Below are 20,666 nucleotides of genomic sequence, written 5' to 3'. Positions count from 1 at the left end.
CTCTAGAGAACAGAGCTGCACCCTCCCTCTAGAGAACAGAGCTGCACCTCCTCTAGAGAACAGAGCTGCACCTCCCCCTTAGAGAACAGAGCAGCAGCTCCCCCTTAGCAGCACCTCCCCCTTGGAGAACAGAGCAGCACCTCTCCCTTAGAGAACAGAGCAGCACCTCTCCCTTAGAGAACAGAGCAGCACCTCCCCTTGGAGGACAGAGCTGCACCTCCCCTTAGAGAACAGAGCAGCACCTCCCCTTAGAGAACAGAGCAGCACCTCCCCCTTAGAGAACAGAGCAGCACCTCTCCCTTAGCAGCACCTCCCCTTGGAGAACAGAGCAGCACCTCCCCTTGGAGAACAGAGCAGCACCTCCCCTTGGAGAACAGAGCAGCACCTCCCCTTGGAGAACAGAGCAGCACCTCCCCCTTGGAGAACAGAGCAGCACCTCCCCTTGGAGAACAGAGCAGCACCTCCCCCTTGGAGAACAGAGCAGCACCTCCCCCTTATAGAGCAGAGCAGCACCTCCCTTCTAGAGAACAGAGCTGCACCTCCCCTCTAGAGAACACAGCTGCACCTCCCCTCTAGAGAACAGAGCTGCACCTCCCCCTTAGAAAACAGAGCAGCACCTCCCCCTTAGCAGCACCTCCCCTTGGAGAACAGAGCAGCACCTCTCCCTTAGAGAACAGAGCTGCACCTCCCCCTTAGAGAACAGAGCAGCACCTCTCAGTTGGAGAACAGAGCAGCACCTCTCCCTTGGAGAACAGAGCAGCACCTCTCCCTTAGAAAACAGAGCAGCACCTCCCCCTTAGCAGCACCTCCCCCTTGGAGAACAGAGCAGCACCTCTCCCTTAGAGAACAGAGCTGCACCTCCCCCTTAGAGAACAGAGCAGCACCTCTCCGTTGGAGAACAGAGCAGCACCTCCCCTTAGAGAACAGAGCAGCACCTCCCCTTGGAGAACAGAGCACCTCCCCCTTGGAGAACAGAGCAGCACCTCCCCTTGGAGAACAGAGCAGCACTCTCCCCTTGGAGAACAGAGCAGCACCTCCCCTTGGAGAACAGAGCAGCACCTCCCCCTTGGAGAACAGAGCAGCACCTCTCCCTTGGAGAACAGAGCAGCACCTCTCCCTTGGAGAACAGAGCAGCACCTCTCCCTTGGAGAACAGAGCAGCACCTCTCCCTTGGAGAACAGAGCAGCACCCTCAGAGCCCTCCTTGGAGAACAGAGCAGCACCTCCCCTTATAGAGCAGAGCAGCACCTCCTTCTAGAGAACAGAGCTGCACCTCCCTCTAGAGAACACAGCTGCACCTCCCCTCTAGAGAACAGAGCTGCACCTCCCCTTAGAAACAGAGCAGCACCTCCCCTTAGCAGCACCTCCCCTTGGAGAACAGAGCAGCACCTCCCTTGGAGAACAGAGCAGCACCTCCCCCTTGGAGAACAGAGCAGCACCTCCCCTTGGAGAACAGAGCAGCACCTCCCTTGGAGAACAGAGCAGCACCTCTCCTTGGAGAACAGAGCAGCACCTCTCCCTTGGAGAACAGAGCAGCACCTCTCCCTTGGAGAACAGAGCAGCACCTCCCCTTGAGAACAGAGCAGCACCTCCCCTTGAGAACAGAGCAGCACCTCCCCTTATAGAGCAGAGCAGCACCTCCCTTCTAGAGAACAGAGCTGCACCTCCCCTTAGCAGCACCTCTCAGTTGGAGAACAGAGCAGCACCTCTCCCTTGGAGAACAGAGCAGCACCTCTCCCTTAGAAAACAGAGCAGCACTCCCCCTTAGCAGCACCTCCCCCTTGGAGAACAGAGCAGCACCTCTCCCTTAGAGAACAGAGCTGCACCTCCCCCTTAGAGAACAGAGCAGCACCTCTCCGTTGGAGAACAGAGCAGCACCTCTCCCTTGGAGAACAGAGCAGCACCTCTCCCTTAGAAAACAGAGCAGCACCTCCCCTTAGCAGCACCTCCCCTTGGAGAACAGAGCAGCACCCCTCCTTAGAGAACAGAGCTGCACCTCCCCTTAGAGAACAGAGCAGCACCTCTCAGTTGGAGAACAGAGCAGCACCTCTCAGTTGGAGAACAGAGCAGCACCTCTCCCTTGGAGAACAGAGAGCACCTCTCCTTGGAGAACAGAGCAGCGCCCCCTTGGAGAACAGAGCAGCACCTCCCCTTAGAGAACAGAGCAGCACCTCCCCTTAGAGAACAGAGCAGCACCTCCCCCTTATAGAACAGAGCAGCACCTCCCCTTTATAGAGCAGAGCAGCACCTCCCCCTTGGAGAACAGAGCAGCACCTCCCCTTTGGAGAACAGAGCAGCACCTCCCCTTTGGAGAACAGAGCAGCACCTTAGAGAACAGAGCAGCACCTCCCCCTTGGAGAACAGAGCAGCACCTCCCCTTGGAGAACAGAGCAGCACCTCCCCTTGGAGAACAGAGCAGCACCTCCCCTTGGAGAACAGAGCAGCACCTCCCCCTTGGAGAACAGAGCAGCACCTCTCCCTTGGAGAACAGAGCAGCACCTCTCCCTTGGAGAACAGAGCAGCACCTCTCCCTTGGAGAACAGAGCAGCACCTCTCCCTTGGAGAACAGAGCAGCACCTCTCCTTGGAGAACAGAGCAGCACCTCCCCTTTGAGAACAGAGCAGCACCTCCCCTTATAGAGCAGAGCAGCACCTCCCTTCTAGAGAACAGAGCTGCACCTCCCTCTAGAGAACACAGCTGCACCTCCCTCTAGAGAACAGAGCTGCACCTCCCCTTAGAAAACAGAGCAGCACCTCCCCTTAGCAGCACCTCCCCTTGGAGAACAGAGCAGCACCTCTCCCTTAGAGAACAGAGCTGCACCTCCCCCTTAGAGAACAGAGCAGCACCTCTCAGTTGGAGAACAGAGCAGCACCTCTCCCTTGGAGAACAGAGCAGCACCTCTCCCTTAGAAAACAGAGCAGCACCTCCCCCTTAGCAGCACCTCCCCCTTGGAGAACAGAGCAGCACCTCTCCCTTAGAGAACAGAGCTGCACCTCCCCCTTAGAGAACAGAGCAGCACCTCTCCGTTGGAGAACAGAGCAGCACCTCTCCCTTGGAGAACAGAGCAGCACCTCTCCCTTAGAAAACAGAGCAGCACCTCCCCCTTAGCAGCACCTCCCCCTTGGAGAACAGAGCAGCACCTCTCCCTTAGAGAACAGAGCTGCACCTCCCCCTTAGAGAACAGAGCAGCACCTCTCAGTTGGAGAACAGAGCAGCACCTCTCAGTTGGAGAACAGAGCAGCACCTCTCCCTTGGAGAACAGAGCAGCACCTCTCCCTTGGAGAACAGAGCAGCGCCTCCCCCTTGGAGAACAGAGCAGCACCTCCCCCTTAGAGAACAGAGCAGCACCTCCCCTTATAGAACAGAGCAGCACCTCCCCCTTATAGAACAGAGCAGCACCTCCCCCTTGGAGAACAGAGCAGCACCTCCCCTTTGGAGAACAGAGCAGCACCTCCCCTTTGGAGAACAGAGCAGCACCTCCCCCTTAGAGAACAGAGCAGCACCTCCCCCTTGGAGAACAGAGCAGCACCTCCCCCTTGGAGAACAGAGCAGCACCTCCCCCTTGGAGAACAGAGCAGCACCTCCCCCTTGGAGAACAGAGCAGCACCTCCCCTTAGCAGCACCTCCCCTTGGAGAACAGTCCTCTCCCTTAGAGAACAGAGCTGCACCTCCCCTTAGAGAACAGAGCAGCACCTCTCAGTTGGAGAACAGAGCAGCACCTCTCAGTTGGAGAACAGAGCAGCACCTCTCAGTTGGAGAACAGAGCAGCACCTCCCCTTAGAGAACAGAGCAGCACCTCCCCCTTATAGAACAGAGCAGCACCTCCCCTTTATAGAGCAGAGCAGCACCTCCCCCTTGGAGAACAGAGCAGCACCTCCCCTTTGGAGAACAGAGCAGCACCTCCCCTTTGGAGAACAGAGCAGCACCTCCCCCTTAGAGAACAGAGCAGCACCTCCCCCTTGGAGAACAGAGCAGCACCTCCCCCTTGGAGAACAGAGCAGCACCTCCCCCTTGGAGAACAGAGCAGCACCTCCCCCTTGGAGAACAGAGCAGCACCTCTCCCTTGGAGAACAGAGCAGCACCTCTCCCTTGGAGAACAGAGCAGCACCTCTCCCTTGGAGAACAGAGCAGCACCTCTCCCTTGGAGAACAGAGCAGCACCTCCCCCTTTGAGAACAGAGCAGCACCTCCCCCTTATAGAGCAGAGCAGCACCTCCCTTCTAGAGAACAGAGCTGCACCTCCCCTCTAGAGAACACAGCTGCACCTCCCCTCTAGAGAACAGAGCTGCACCTCCCCCTTAGAAAACAGAGCAGCACCTCCCCCTTAGCAGCACCTCCCCCTTGGAGAACAGAGCAGCACCTCTCCCTTAGAGAACAGAGCTGCACCTCCCCCTTAGAGAACAGAGCAGCACCTCTCAGTTGGAGAACAGAGCAGCACCTCTCCCTTGGAGAACAGAGCAGCACCTCTCCCTTAGAAAACAGAGCAGCACCTCCCCTTAGCAGCACCTCCCCTTGGAGAACAGAGCAGCACCTCTCCTTAGAGAACAGAGCTGCACCTCCCCTTAGAGAACAGAGCAGCACCTCTCCGTTGGAGAACAGAGCAGCACCTCTCCTTGGAGAACAGAGCAGCACCTCTCCCTTAGAAAACAGAGCAGCACCTCCCCTTAGCAGCACCTCCCCCTTGGAGAACAGAGCAGCACCTCTCCCTTAGAGAACAGAGCTGCACCTCCCCCTTAGAGAACAGAGCAGCACCTCTCAGTTGGAGAACAGAGCAGCACCTCTCAGTTGGAGAACAGAGCAGCACCTCTCCCTTGGAGAACAGAGCAGCACCTCTCCCTTGGAGAACAGAGCAGCGCCTCCCCCTTGGAGAACAGAGCAGCACCTCCCCCTTAGAGAACAGAGCAGCACCTCCCCTTATAGAACAGAGCAGCACCTCCCCCTTATAGAACAGAGCAGCACCTCCCCTTTATAGAGCAGAGCAGCACCTCCCCCTTGGAGAACAGAGCAGCACCTCCCTTTGTAGAACAGAGCAGCACCTCCTTTGGAGAACAGAGCAGCACCTCCCCCTTAGAGAACAGAGCTGCACCTCCCCTTGGAGAACAGAGCAGCACCTCCCTTTGAGAACAGAGCAGCACCTCCCCTTATAGAACAGAGCAGCACCTCCCTTGGAGAACAGAGCAGCACCTCCCCTTATAGAACAGAGCAGCACCTCCCCTTATAGAACAGAGCAGCACCTCCCCTTTATAGAGCAGAGCAGCACCTCCCCTTAGAACAGAGCTGCACCTCCCTCTAGAGAACAGAGCTGCACCTCCTCTAGAGAACAGAGCTGCACCTCCCCTTAGAGAACAGAGCAGCAGCTCCCCCTTAGCAGCACCTCCCCTTGGAGAACAGAGCAGCACCTCTCCTTAGAGAACAGAGCAGCACCTCTCCTTAGAGAACAGAGCAGCACCTCCCCTTGGAGGACAGAGCTGCACCTCCCCTTAGAGAACAGAGCAGCACCTCCCCTTATAGAGCAGAGCAGCACCTCCTTCTAGAGAACAGAGCTGCACCTCCCCTCTAGAGAACACAGCTGCACCTCCCTCTAGAGAACAGAGCTGCACCTCCCCTTAGAAAACAGAGCAGCACCTCCCCTTAGCAGCACCTCCCCTTTGGAGAACAGAGCAGCACCTCTCCCTTAGAGAACAGAGCTGCACCTCCCCTTAGAGAACAGAGCAGCACCTCTCAGTTGGAGAACAGAGCAGCACCTCTCCTTGGAGAACAGAGCAGCACCTCTCCCTTAGAAAACAGAGCAGCACCTCCCCCTTAGCAGCACCTCCCCTTGGAGAACAGAGCAGCACCTCTCCTTAGAGAACAGAGCTGCACCTCCCCTTAGAGAACAGAGCAGCACCTCTCCGTTGGAGAACAGAGCAGCACCTCTCCCTTGGAGAACAGAGCAGCACCTCTCCTTAGAAAACAGAGCAGCACCTCCCCTTAGCAGCACCTCCCCCTTGAGAACAGAGCAGCACCTCTCCCTTAGAGAACAGAGCTGCACCTCCCCTTAGAGAACAGAGCAGCACCTCTCAGTTGGAGAACAGAGCAGCACCTCAGTTGGAGAACAGAGCAGCACCTCTCCCTTGGAGAACAGAGCAGCACCTCTCCCTTGGAGAACAGAGCAGCGCCTCCCCCAGAACAGAGCAGCACCTCCCCTTAGAGAACAGAGCAGCACCTCCCCTTATAGAACAGAGCAGCACCTCCCCCTTATAGAACAGAGCAGCACCTCCCCTTTATAGAGCAGAGCAGCACCTCCCCCTTGGAGAACAGAGCAGCACCTCCCCTTTGTAGAACAGAGCAGCACCTCCCCTTTGTAGAACAGAGCAGCACCTCCCCCATTAGAGCAGCACCTCCCCTTAGAGAACAGAGCTGCACCTCCCCTTGGAGAACAGAGCAGCACCTCCCCCTTTGAGAACAGAGCAGCACCTCCCCCTTATAGAACAGAGCAGCACCTCCCCCTTGGAGAACAGAGCAGCACCTCCCCCTTTGAGAACAGAGCAGCACCTCCCCCTTATAGAACAGAGCAGCACCTCCCCTTTATAGAGCAGAGCAGCACCTCCCCCTTAGAGAACAGAGCTGCACCTCCCCTCTAGAGAACAGAGCTGCACCTCCCCTCTAGAGAACAGAGCTGCACCTCCCCCTTAGAGAACAGAGCAGCAGCTCCCCCTTAGCAGCACCTCCCCCTTGGAGAACAGAGCAGCACCTCTCCCTTAGAGAACAGAGCAGCACCTCTCCCTTAGAGAACAGAGCAGCACCTCCCCCTTGGAGGACAGAGCTGCACCTCCCCCTTAGAGAACAGAGCAGCACCTCCCCCTTAGAGAACAGAGCAGCACCTCCCCTTAGAGAACAGAGCAGCACCTCTCCCTTAGCAGCACCTCCCCTTGGAGAACAGAGCAGCACCTCCCCCTGGAGAACAGAGCAGCACCTCCCCTTAGAGAACAGAGCAGCACCTCCCTTGGAGAACAGAGCAGCACCTCCCCCTTGGAGAACAGAGCAGCACCTCCCCTTGGAGAACAGAGCAGCACCTCCCCTTCCCCTTGGAGAACAGAGCAGCACCTCCCCTTGGAGAACAGAGCAGCACCTCTCCCTTGGAGAACAGAGCAGCCTCTCCCTTGGAGAACAGAGCAGCACCTCTCCCTTGGAGAACAGAGCAGCACCTCTCCCTTGAGAACAGAGCAGCACCTCCCCTTTGAGAACAGAGCAGCACCTCCCCTTATAGAGCAGAGCAGCACCTCCTTCTAGAGAACAGAGCTGCACCTCCCCTCTAGAGAACACAGCTGCACCTCCCTCTAGAGAACAGAGCTGCACCTCCCCTTAGAAAACAGAGCAGCACCTCCCTTAGCAGCACCTCCCCTTGGAGAACAGAGCAGCACCTCTCCCTTAGAGAACAGAGCTGCACCTCCCCTTAGAGAACAGAGCAGCACCTCTCAGTTGGAGAACAGAGCAGCACCTCTCCTTGGAGAACAGAGCAGCACCTCTCCCTTAGAAAACAGAGCAGCACCTCCCCTTAGCAGCACCTCCCCTTGGAGAACAGAGCAGCACCTCTCCCTTAGAGAACAGAGCTGCACCTCCCCTTAGAGAACAGAGCAGCACCTCTCCGTTGGAGAACAGAGCAGCACTCTCCCTTGGAGAACAGAGCAGCACCTCTCCCTTAGAAAACAGAGCAGCACCTCCCCTTAGCAGCACCTCCCCTTGGAGAACAGAGCAGCACCTCTCCCCTTAGAGAACAGAGCTGCACCTCCCCTTAGAGAACAGAGCAGCACCTCTCAGTTGGAGAACAGAGCAGCACCTCTCAGTTGGAGAACAGAGCAGCACCTCTCCCTTGGAGAACAGAGCAGCACCTCTCCCTTGGAGAACAGAGCAGCGCCTCCCCTTGGAGAACAGAGCAGCACCTCCCCTTAGAGAACAGAGCAGCACCTCCCCTTAGAGAACAGAGCAGCACCTCCCCCTTATAGAACAGAGCAGCACCTCCCCTTTATAGAGCAGAGCAGCACCTCCCCTTAGAGAACAGAGCAGCACCTCCCCTTGGAGAACAGAGCAGCACCTCCCCTTGGAGAACAGAGCAGCACCTCCCCTTAGAGAACAGAGCAGCACCTCCCCTTGGAGAACAGAGAAGCACCTCTCCCTTGGAGAACAGAGCAGCACCTCCCCCTTAGAGAACAGAGCAGCACCTCCCCTTAGAGAACAGAGCTGCACCTCCCCTTAGAGAACAGAGCAGCACTCCCCTTAGAGAACAGAGCAGCACCTCCCCTTAATAGAGCAGAGCAGCACCTCCCCCTTAGAGAACAGAGCTGCACCTCCCCTCTAGAGAACAGAGCTGCACCTCCCCTCTAGAGAACAGAGCTGCACCTCCCCTCTAGAGAACAGAGCTGCACCTCCCCCTTAGAGAACAGAGCAGCACCTCCCCCTTAGAGAACAGAGCAGCACCTCTCCCTTAGCAGCACCTCCCCCTTGGAGAACAGAGCAGCACCTCCCCCTTAGAGAACAGAGAAGCACCTCCCCCTTAGAGAACAGAGCAGCACCTCCCCATTGGAGAACAGAGCAGCACCTCCCCCTTGGAGAACAGAGCAGCACCTCCCCCTTGGAGAACAGAGCAGCACCTTTCCCTTGGAGAACAGAGCAGCACCTCCCCTTTATAAAGCAGAGCAGCACCTCCCCCTTGGAGAACAGAGCAGCACCTCCCCTTTATAAAGCAGAGCAGCACCTCCCCCTTAGAGAACAGAGCAGCACCTCCCCCTTAGAGAACAGAGCAGCACCTCCCCCTTAGAGAACAGAGCAGCACCTCCCCCTTGGAGAACAGAGCTGCACCTCCCCCTTAGAGAACAGAGCTGCACCTTCCCTCCAGAGAACAGAGCAGCACCTCTCCCTTAGAGAACAGAGCAGCACCTCTCCCTTAGAGAACAGAGCAGCACCTCTCCCTTAGAGAACAGAGCTGCACCTTCCCTCTAGAGAACAGAGCAGCACCTCCCCCTTAGAGAACAGAGCTGCACCTTCCCTCTAGAGAACAGAGCAGCACCTCTCCCTTAGAGAACAGAGCTGCACCTCTCCCTTAGAGAACAGAGCAGCACCTTCCCCTTAGAGAACAGAGCAGCACCTCCCCTCTAGAGAACAGAGCAGCACCTCCCCCTTAGAGAACAGAGCAGCACCTCCCCTCTAGAGAACAGAGCAGCACCTCCCCTCTAGAGAACGTAGCAGCACCTCCCCCTTAGAGAACAGAGCAGCACCTCCCCCTTAGAGAACAGAGCAGCACCTCCCCTCTAGAGAACAGAGCAGCACCTTCCCCTTGGAGAACAGAGCAGCACCTTCCCCTTGGAGAACAGAGCAGCACCTCCCCCTTGGAGAACAGAGCAGCACCTTCCCCTTGGAGAACAGAGCAGCACCTCCCCTTTATAAAGCAGAGCAGCACCTCCCCCTTGGAGAACAGAGCAGCACCTCCCCTTTATAAAGCAGAGCAGCACCTCCCCCTTGGAGAACAGAGCAGCACCTCCCCCTTAGAGAACAGAGCAGCACCTCCCCCTTGGAGAACAGAGCTGCACCTCCCCCTTAGAGAACAGAGCTGCACCTTCCCTCTAGAGAACAGAACTGCACCTTCCCTCTAGAGAACAGAGCAGCACCTCTCCCTTAGAGAACAGAGCAGCACCTCTCCCTTAGAGAACAGAGCAGCACCTCTCCCTTAGAGAACAGAGCAGCACCTCTCCCTTAGAGAACAGAGCAGCACCTCTCCCTTAGAGAACAGAGCAGCACCTCTCCCTTAGAGAACAGAGCTGCACCTCTCCCTTAGAGAACAGAGCAGCACCTCCCCTCTAGAGAACAGAGCAGCACCTCCCCCTTAGAGAACAGAGCAGCACCTCCCCTGTAGAGAACAGAGCAGCACCTCCCCTCTAGAGAACAGAGCAGCACCTCCCCTCTAGAGAACAAAGCAGCACCTCCCCTCTAGAGAACAGAGAAGCACCTCCCCCTTAGAGAACAGAGCAGCACCTTCCCCTTAGAGAACAGAGCAGCACCTCCCCTCTAGAGAACAGAGCAGCACCTTCCCCTTAGAGAACAGAGCAGCACCTCCCCCTTAGAGAACAGAGCAGCACCTTCCCCTTAGAGAACAGAGCAGCAGCTCCCCCTTAGAGAACAGAGCAGCACCTCCCCTCTAGAGAACAGAGCAGCACCTCCCCCTTGGAGAACAGAGCAGCACCTCCCCCTTAGAGAACAGAGCAGCACCTCCCCTTTATAAAGCAGAGCAGCACCTCCCCCTTGGAGAACAGAGCAGCACCTCCCCTTTATAAAGCAGAGCAGCACCTCCCCCTGAGAGAACAGAGCTGCACCTCTCCTCTAGAGAACAGAGCAGCACCTCCCCCTTAGAGAACAGAGCAGCACCTCCCCCTTAGAGAACAGAGCAGCACCTCCCCCTTAGAGAACAGAGCAGCACCTTCCCCTTAGAGAACAGAGCAGCACCTCCCCTCTAGAGAACAGAGCAGCACCTTCCCCTTGGAGAACAGAGCAGCACCTCCCCCTTGGAGAACAGAGCAGCACCTTCCCCTTGGAGAACAGAGCAGCACCTCCTCCTTGGATAACAGAGCAGCACCTCCCCTTTATAAAGCAGAGCAGCACCTCCCCCTTGGAGAACAGAGCAGCACCTCCCCTTTATAAAGCAGAGCAGCACCTCCCCCTTAGAGAACAGAGCAGCACCTCGCCCTTAGAGAACAGAGCAGCACCTCCCCCTTGGAGAACAGAGCTGCACCTCCCCCTTAGAGAACAGAGCTGCACCTTCCCTCTAGAGAACAGAGCAGCACCTCTCCCTTAGAGAACAGAGCAGCACCTCTCCCTTAGAGAACAGAGCAGCACCTCTCCCTTAGAGAACAGAGCAGCACCTCTCCCTTAGAGAACAGAGCTGCACCTTCCCTCTAGAGAACAGAGCAGCACCTCTCCCTTAGAGAACAGAGCAGCACCTCCCCTCTAGAGAACAGAGCAGCACCTCCCCCTTAGAGAACAGAGCAGCACCTCCCCCTTAGAGAACAGAGCAGCACCTCCCCTCTAGAGAACAGAGCAGCACCTCCCCTCTAGAGAACAGAGCAGCACCTCCCCTCTAGAGAACAGAGCAGCACCTCCCCTCTAGAGAACAGAGCAGCACCTCCCCCTTAGAGAACAGAGCAGCACCTTCCCCTTAGAGAACAGAGCAGCACCTCCCCTCTAGAGAACAGAGCAGCACCTTCCCCTTAGAGAACAGAGCAGCACCTCCCCCTTAGAGAACAGAGCAGCACCTTCCCCTTAGAGAACAGAGCAGCACCTCCCCCTTAGAGAACAGAGCAGCACCTCCTCTAGAGAACAGAGCAGCACCTCCCCTTGGAGAACAGAGCAGCACCTCCCCCTTGGAGAACAGAGCAGCACCTCCCCCTTAGAGAACAGAGCAGCACCTCCCCTTTATAAAGCAGAGCAGCACCTCCCCCTTGGAGAACAGAGCAGCACCTCCCCTTTATAAAGCAGAGCAGCACCTCCCCCTGAGAGAACAGAGCTGCACCTCTCCTCTAGAGAACAGAGCAGCACCTCCCCCTTAGAGAACAGAGCAGCACCTCCCCCTTAGAGAACAGAGCAGCACCTCCCCCTTAGAGAACAGAGCAGCACCTTCCCCTTAGAGAACAGAGCAGCACCTCCCCTCTAGAGAACAGAGCAGCACCTTCCCCTTGGAGAACAGAGCAGCACCTCCCCCTTGGAGAACAGAGCAGCACCTTCCCCTTGGAGAACAGAGCAGCACCTCCTCCTTGGATAACAGAGCAGCACCTCCCCTTTATAAAGCAGAGCAGCACCTCCCCCTTGGAGAACAGAGCAGCACCTCCCCTTTATAAAGCAGAGCAGCACCTCCCCCTTAGAGAACAGAGCAGCACCTCGCCCTTAGAGAACAGAGCAGCACCTCCCCCTTGGAGAACAGAGCTGCACCTCCCCCTTAGAGAACAGAGCTGCACCTTCCCTCTAGAGAACAGAGCAGCACCTCTCCCTTAGAGAACAGAGCAGCACCTCTCCCTTAGAGAACAGAGCAGCACCTCTCCCTTAGAGAACAGAGCAGCACCTCTCCCTTAGAGAACAGAGCTGCACCTTCCCTCTAGAGAACAGAGCAGCACCTCTCCCTTAGAGAACAGAGCAGCACCTCCCCTCTAGAGAACAGAGCAGCACCTCCCCCTTAGAGAACAGAGCAGCACCTCCCCTCTAGAGAACAGAGCAGCACCTCCCCTCTAGAGAACAGAGCAGCACCTCCCCTCTAGAGAACAGAGCAGCACCTCCCCTCTAGAGAACAGAGCAGCACCTCCCCCTTAGAGAACAGAGCAGCACCTTCCCCTTAGAGAACAGAGCAGCACCTCCCCTCTAGAGAACAGAGCAGCACCTTCCCCTTAGAGAACAGAGCAGCACCTCCCCCTTAGAGAACAGAGCAGCACCTTCCCCTTAGAGAACAGAGCAGCACCTCCCCCTTAGAGAACAGAGCAGCACCTCCCCTCTAGAGAACAGAGCAGCACCTCCCCCTTGGAGAACAGAGCAGCACCTCCCCCTTGGAGAACAGAGCAGCACCTCCCCCTTAGAGAACAGAGCAGCACCTCCCCTTTATAAAGCAGAGCAGCACCTCCCCCTTGGAGAACAGAGCAGCACCTCCCCTTTATAAAGCAGAGCAGCACCTCCCCCTGAGAGAACAGAGCTGCACCTCTCCTCTAGAGAACAGAGCAGCACCTCCCCCTTAGAGAACAGAGCAGCACCTCCCCCTTAGAGAACAGAGCAGCACATCCCCCTTAGAGAACAGAGCAGCACCTCCCCCTTAGAGAACAGAGCTGCACCTCCCCCTTAGAGAACAGGGCAGCACCTCCCCCTTAGAGAACAGAGCAGCACCTCCCCCTTAGAGAACAGAGCAGCACCTCCCCCTTAGAGAACAGAGCTGCACCTCCCCCTTAGAGAACAGAGCTGCACCTCCCCTTAGAGAACAGAGCAGCACCTCCCCTTAGAGAACAGAGCAGCACCTCCCCTTAGAGAACAGAGCAGCACCTCCCCTTAGAGAACAGAGCAGCACCTCCCCTTGGAGAACAGAGCAGCACCTCCCCTTTGGAGAACAGAGCAGCACCTCCCCTCTAGAGAACAGAGCAGCACCTTCCCTCTAGAGAACAGAGCAGCACCTCCCCTCTAGAGAACAGAGCAGCACCTCCCCCTTAGAGAACAGAGCAGCACCTCCCCCTTGGAGAACAGAGCAGCACCTCCCCTTGGAGAGCAGAGCAGCACCTCCCCCTTGGAGAACAGAGCAGCACCTCCCCTCTAGAGAACAGAGCAGCACCTCCCCTCTAGAGAACAGAGCAGCACCTTCCCTCTAGAGAACAGAGCAGCACCTTCCCTCTAGAGAACAGAGCTGCACCTTCCCTCTAGAGAACAGAGCAGCACCTCCCCTCTAGAGAACAGAGCAGCACCTCCCCTCTAGAGAACAGAGCAGCACCTCCCCTCTAGAGAACAGAGCAGCACCTCCCCTCTAGAGAACAGAGCAGCACCTCCCCCTTGGAGAACAGAGCAGCACCTCCCCTTTATAGAGCAGAGCAGCACCTCCCCCTTAGAGAACAGAGCAGCACCTCCCCCTTGGAGAACAGAGCAGCACCTCCCCTCTAGAGAACAGAGCTGCACCTTCCCTCTAGAGAACAGAGCAGCACCTCCCCTCTAGAGAACAGAGCAGCACCTCCCCTCTAGAGAACAGAGCAGCACCTCCCCTCTAGAGAACAGAGCAGCACCTCCCATCTAGAGAACAGAGCAGCACCTCCCCTTTGGAGAACAGAGCAGCACCTCCTGTTTTAGGCTGTTGAGTGTTTGGGGAGGGTTTGGTCTGCCGGATAGTGGTTCAACATGAAGCTGGTGTCAGATGTAATATTTGTAATATTTGGTGCCTTTTCTTTTCTTTTTTTTCTTATTTTCTTACCATGACCTTTGACATCTGACCCAGGTCCATAGAAAAATGCTTTCCATTTCTAATCTATATGAGGAAAAATGTGCAGATGCAGAATGTATCACCCATTGAGCTGTGATTTATCACGGCGTCACTTCTCCGGCCTAACTAACCCTGCGTCCCGTGTGTTTTCTACCCAGGGGTCCAGAGGACGCGTGTTGTGATTCATCACGCCGTCACTTCTCCGGCCTATCTAACCCTGCGTCCCGTGTGTTTTCTACCCAGGGGTCCAGAGGACACGTGTTTTGAGGGCGGAGTATTTCCAGCCCTCCTCTCCTTCCCGTCAGACTACCCCCTCAGCCCTCCTAAAATGAGATTCACCTGTGACATGTTTCACCCAAACAGTAAGTCAACATATAGTTTGAGTTTGGACACACCAACTCATTCCAGGGTTTTTCTACATTGTAGAATAATAGTGATGACATCACAACTATGAAATAACACATGTGGAATCGTGTAGTAGCAACAAACAAAAAAAAAGTGCTAAACAAATGTAAATATACTTTATATTTGAGATTCTTCGAAGTAGCCATTTTTTTGAAGAATGGTCCTGGGACAGTACATGTTGCTGTTTGACTTCCCAACTCAATCTCAAGTTGTCTGCCTGTCTACAGTAGTGCATTATCGAGGGACTAGGTCGCCATTTTGGGACACAGGCAGGGTAGTTGAGGATGAAGGGTGTATGGCATGGAGGGAGGGAGAGCGGGGTAGTGAAGAGCCCCAGGACTAATGGATAGACACATTAAAGGTGAGGGGTGCTGACTTCAGCCTCCTCTATCCACCCTGCTGAGACGGTGGGTGTAACTGTATGACGCAGGCCAGGTGGGGGCTAAAGGTCTGGCGGCAGCTTTACACAGGCCAGGTGGGGGCTAAAGGTCTGGCGGCAGCTTTACACAGGCCAGGTGGGGGCTAAAGGTCTAAACAGCTTTGCACAGGCCAGGTGGGGGCTAAAGGTCTAAACAGCTTTACACAGGCCAGGTGGGGGCTAAAGGTCTAAACAGCTTTACACAGGCCAGGTGGGGGCTAAAGGTCTGGCGGCAGCTTTACACAGGCCAGGTGGGGGCTAAAGGTCTGGCGGCAGCTTTACACAGGCCAGGTGGGGGCTAAAGGTCTGGCGGCAGCTTTACACAGGCCAGGTGGGGGCTAAAGGTCTGGCGGCAGCTTTACACAGGCCAGGTGGGGGCTAAAGGTCTGGCGGCAGCTTTACACAGGCCAGGTGGGGGCTAAGGTCTGGCGACAGCTTTACACAGGCCAGGTGGGGGCTAAAGGTCTAAACAGCTTTGCACAGGCCAGGTGGGGGCTAAAGGTCTAAACAGCTTTGCACAGGCCAGGTGGGGGCTAAAGGTCTGGCGGCAGCTTTACACAGGCCAGGTGGGGGCTAAAGGTTACAGGCTATACCTGTTAATACCTGCTCTACCCAGCCAATACCTGTTAATACCTGCTCTGCCCAGCCAATACCTGTTAATACCTGCTCTGCCCAGCCAATACCTGTCAATACCTGCTCTGCCTAGCCAATACCTGTCAATACCTGCTCTGCCCAGCCAATACCTGTCAATACCTGCTCTGCCCAGCCAATACCTGTCAATACCTGCTCTGCCCAGCCAATACCTGTCAATACCTGCTCTGCCAATACCTGTTAATATCTGCTCTGCTAACACCTGCTCTGCCCAGCCAATACCTGTCAATACCTGCTCTGCCCAGCCAATACCTGTTAATACCTGTTAATACCTTTTAATACCTGCTCTGCCAATACCTGTCAATACCTGCTCTGCCCAGCCAATACCTGTCAATACCTGCTCTGCCCAGCCAATACCTGTTAATACCTGCTCTGCCCAGCCAATACCTGTCAATACCTGCTCTGCCCAGCCAATACCTGTCAATACCTGTCAATACCTGTTAATACCTGCTCTGCCCAGCCAATACCTGTCAATACCTGCTCTGCCCAGCCAATACCTGTCAATACCTGCTCTGCCCAGCCAATACCTGTCAATACCTGCTCTGCCCAGCCAATACCTGTTAATACCTGCTCTGCCCAGCCAATACCTGTCAATACCTGCTCTGCCAATACCTGTCAACACCTGCTCTGCCCAGCCAATACCTGTCAATACCTGCTCTGCCAATACCTGTCAATACCTGCTCTGCCCAGCCAATACCTGTCAATACCTGTCAATACCTGTTAATACTTGCTCTGCCCAGCCAATACCTGTCAATACCTGCTCTGCCAATACCTGTCAATACCTGCTCTGCCCAGCCAATACCTGTCAATACCTGCTCTGCCAATACCTGTCAATACCTGCTCTGCCCAGCCAATACCTGTCAATACCTGCTCTGCCAATACCTGTCAATACCTGCTCTGCCCAGCCAATACCTGTTAATACCTGCTCTGCCCAGCCAATACCTGTCAATACCTGCTCTGCCCAGCCAATACCTGTCAATACCTGCTCTGCCAATACTTGTCAATACCTGCTCTGCCCAGCCAATAACTGTCAATACCTGCTCTGCCAATACCTGTCAATACCTGCTCTGCCCAGCCAATACCTGTCAATACCTGCTCTGCCAATACCTGTCAATACCTGTCAATACCTGCTCTGCCCAGCCAATACCTGTTAATACCTGTCAATACCTGTCAATACCTGCTCTGCCCAGCCAATACCTGTCAATACCTGCTCTGCCCAGCCAATACCTGTCAATACCTGCTCTGCCCAGCCAATACCTGTTAATACCTGCTCTGCCAATACCTGTCAATACCTGCTCTGCCCAGCCAATACCTGTCAATACCTGCTCTGCCCAGCCAATACCTGTCAATACCTGCTCTGCCCAGCCAATACCTGTCAATACCTGCTCTGCCCAGCCAATACCTGTCAATACCTGCTCTGCCCAGCCAATACCTGTCAATACCTGCTCTGCCCAGCCAATACCTGTCAATACCTGTTAATACCTTTTAATACCTGCTCTGCCCAGCCAATACCTGTCAATACCTGCTCTGCCCAGCCAATACCTGTCAATACCTGCTCTGCCAATACCTGTCAATACCTGCTCTGCCCAGCCAATACCTGTCAATACCTGCTCTGCCCAGCCAATACCTGTTAATACCTGCTCTGCCCAGCCAATACCTGTCAATACCTGTTAATACCTGCTCTGCCCAGCCAATACCTGTTAATACCTGCTCTGCCAATACCTGTTAATACCTGCTCTGCCCAGCCAATACCTGTTAATACCTGCTCTGCCCAGCCAATACCTGTCAATACCTGCTCTGCCAATACCTGTCAATACCTGTTAATACCTGCTCTGCCCAGCCAATACCTGTTAATACCTGCTCTGCCCAGCCAACACCTGTCAATACCTGCTCTGCCAATACCTGTCAATACCTGTTAATACCTGCTCTGCCCAGCCAATACCTGTCAATACCTGCTCTGCCAATACCTGTCAATACCTGTTAATACCTGCTCTGCCAATACCTGTTAATGCCTTCGACACCTAAATATGAGGGCAGAATCATTGGTGGTGTTGTGCTGCTCCCAGGGGAAAGAGAGCACCACATGTGGGTTGCTCCCAGGGGAAAGAGAGCACCACATGTGGGTTGCTCCCAGGGGGAAGAGAGCACCACATGTGGGCTGCTCCCAGGGGAAAGAGAGCACCACATGTGGGTTGCTCCCAGGGGAAAGAGAGCACCACATGTGGGTTGCTCCCAGGGGAAAGAGAGCACCACATGTGGGTTGCTCCCAGGGGAAAGAGAGCACCACATGTGGGCTGCTCCCAGGGGAAAGAGAGCACCACATGTGGGCTGCTCCCAGGGGAAAGAGAGCACCACATGTGGGTTCAAATTCAGTTTCAAGTCCTTCAAATACTTGTGGCATTTGCTTTGGCCTGCACGAATGTGCCAGATTGGGTGGTGTTTTGACAATTTGATTGGTTCCAAAGCCAGGTAAGCTCAATCAAGCCCAGATAAAGTATTGTCAATGATTTGAAATAGTATTTGAATCCAGGTGTGGAGAGTAGAGCCCTGTTCCGTGCTGTGACACAGTGCCTCTGCTGCGGCGTGTCTGACGATGAGTTGGTTGTGATAATTAGAGGCCCGGCAGTCCCTGGACACCTCACTGAGGTTTCTCACGTGTTTTGTAAGACGGTAGAGACTAACCTGGCCCTTATTGTTCTGCCCTGGCAGAGAGCCGGCTAGATACTGTGAGAAGGTGTTGTGTTTTAGACTGTGTCCCTGTAGGGCATAGACTGAGACATTGGACTTTGCTTTTCATTGCTTTTCATTTGCTTTTTCATCCCACAAAGGCTTGGGTGTTAACCTCCAAGGTGGGAATCCTATTCAGGAGACGACCCAATGGGCTATGAGAGCAGTCCTATCCAGTAAAATGACTCGTGGAACCTGATACTACTAGTTTGTTGTGAGTCCTATCCAGTAAAATGACTCTTGGAACCTGATACTACTAGTTTGTTATGAGTCCTATCCAGTAAAATGACTCTTGGAACCTGATACTACTAGTTTGTTGTGAGTCCTATCCAGTAAAATGACTCTTGGAACCTGATACTACTAGTTTGTTGTGAGTCCTATCCAGTAAAATGACTCGTGGAACCTGATACTACTAGTTTGTTGTGAATCCTATCCAGTAAAATGACTCTTGGAACCTGATACTACTAGTTTGTTATGAATCCTATCCAGTAAAATGACTCTTGGAACCTGATACTACTAGTTTGTTGTGAATCCTATCGAGTAAAATGACTCTTGGAACCTGATACTACTAGTTTGTTATGAATCCTATCCAGTAAAATGACTCTTGGAACCTGATACTACTAGTTTGTTATGAATCCTATCCAGTAAAATGACTCGTGGAACCTGATACTACTAGTTTGTTATGAATCCTATCCAGTAAAATGACTCGTGGAACCTGATACTACGAGTCTGTTATGAATCCTATCCAGTAAAATGACTCGTGGAACCTGATACTTCTAGTTTGTTGTGAATCCTATCCAGTAAAATGACTCGTGGAACCCGATACTACTAGTTTGTTGTGGATCCTATCCAGTAAAATGACTTGTGGAACCTGATACTACTAGTTTGTTATGAATCCTATCCAGTAAAATGACTCGTGGAACCTGATACTACTAGTTTGTTGTGAATCCTATCCAGTAAAATGACTCTTGGAACGTGATACTTCTAGTTTGTTATGAATCCTATCCAGTAAAATGACTCGTGGAACCTGATACTACTAGTTTGTTGTGAATCCTATCCAGTAAAATTACTCTTGGAACGTGATACTTCTAGTTTGTTATGAATCCTATCCAGTAAAATGACTCTTGGAACCTGATACTACTAGTTTGTTATGAATCCTATCCAGTAAAATGACTCGTGGAACCTGATACTACGAGTTTGTTGTGAATCCTATCCAGTAAAATGACTCGTGGAACATGATACTACTAGTTTGTTGTGAATCCTATCCAGTAAAATGACTCTTGGAACCTGATACTAGTCTGTTATGAATCCTATCCAGTAAAATGACTCTTGGAACCTGATACTTCTAGTTTGTTGTGAATCCTATCCAGTAAAATGACTCGTGGAACCCGATACTACTAGTTTGTTGTGGATCCTATCCAGTAAAATGACTCGTGGAACCTGATACTACTAGTTTGTTATGAATCCTATCCAGTAAAATGACTCGTGGAACCTGATACTACTAGTTTGTTGTGAATCCTATCCAGTAAAATGACTCTTGGAACGTGACACTTCTAGTTTGTTATGAATCCTATCCAGTAAAATGACTCGTGGAACCTGATACTACTAGTTTGTTGTGAGTCCTATCCAGTAAAATGACTCGTGGAACCTGATACTACTAGTTTGTTATGAATCCTATCCAGTAAAATGACTCGTGGAACCTGATACTACTAGTTTGTTATGAATCCTATCCAGTAAAATGACTCTTGGAACCTGATACTAGTCTGTTGTGAATCCTATCCAGTAAAATGACTCGTGGAACCTGATACTTCTAGTTTGTTGTGAATCCTATCCAGTAAAATGACTCGTGGAACCCGATACTACTAGTTTGTTGTGGATCCTATCCAGTAAAATGACTCGTGGAACCTGATACTACTAGTTTGTTATGAATCCTATCCAGTAAAATGACTCGTGGAACCTGATACTACTAGTTTGTTGTGAATCCTATCCAGTAAAATGACTCTTGGAACGTGATACTTCTAGTTTGTTATGAATCCTATCCAGTAAAATGACTCGTGGAACCTGATACTACTAGTTTGTTGTGAGTCCTATCCAGTAAAATGACTCGTGGAACCTGATACTACTAGTTTGTTATGAATCCTATCCAGTAAAATGACTCGTGGAACCTGATACTACTAGTTTGTTATGAATCCTATCCAGTAAAATGACTCTTGGAACCTGATACTAGTCTGTTGTGAATCCTATCCAGTAAAATGACTCGTGGAACCTGATACTACTAGTTTGTTATGAATCCTATCCAGTAAAATGACTCGTGGAACCTGATACTACTAGTTTGTTATGAATCCTATCCAGTAAAATGACTCGTGGAACCTGATACTTCTAGTTTGTTGTGAATCCTATCCAGTAAAATGACTCGTGGAACCCGATACTACTAGTTTATTGTGGATCCTATCCAGTAAAATGACTCGTGGAACCTGATACTACTAGTTTGTTATGAATCCTAT

At 53.3% G+C, this 20,666-nt stretch overlaps 1 protein-coding gene across 1 annotated transcript in view; it reads left to right on the top strand.

Annotated features, from left to right (window-relative positions):
- Positions 1-20,666, top strand: part of ube2g2 (ubiquitin-conjugating enzyme E2G 2 (UBC7 homolog, yeast)) — a 43,575-nt gene that overhangs the window by 12,768 nt on the left and 10,141 nt on the right. Inside the window, exon 4 of the mRNA XM_065019708.1 lies at positions 14,205-14,323. Coding sequence (XP_064875780.1) covers positions 14,205-14,323 — 119 coding nt within the window. The remainder of the gene's footprint in view (positions 1-14,204; positions 14,324-20,666) is intronic.

The sequence above is a fragment of the Oncorhynchus nerka genome, linkage group LG1 (genome assembly GCF_034236695.1).
Source record: "Oncorhynchus nerka isolate Pitt River linkage group LG1, Oner_Uvic_2.0, whole genome shotgun sequence".
Taxonomy (NCBI): Eukaryota; Metazoa; Chordata; class Actinopteri; order Salmoniformes; family Salmonidae; genus Oncorhynchus; species Oncorhynchus nerka.
Note: the sequence above shows the minus strand (reverse complement) of the source record. Positions and strands in the feature narration are given on the sequence as shown.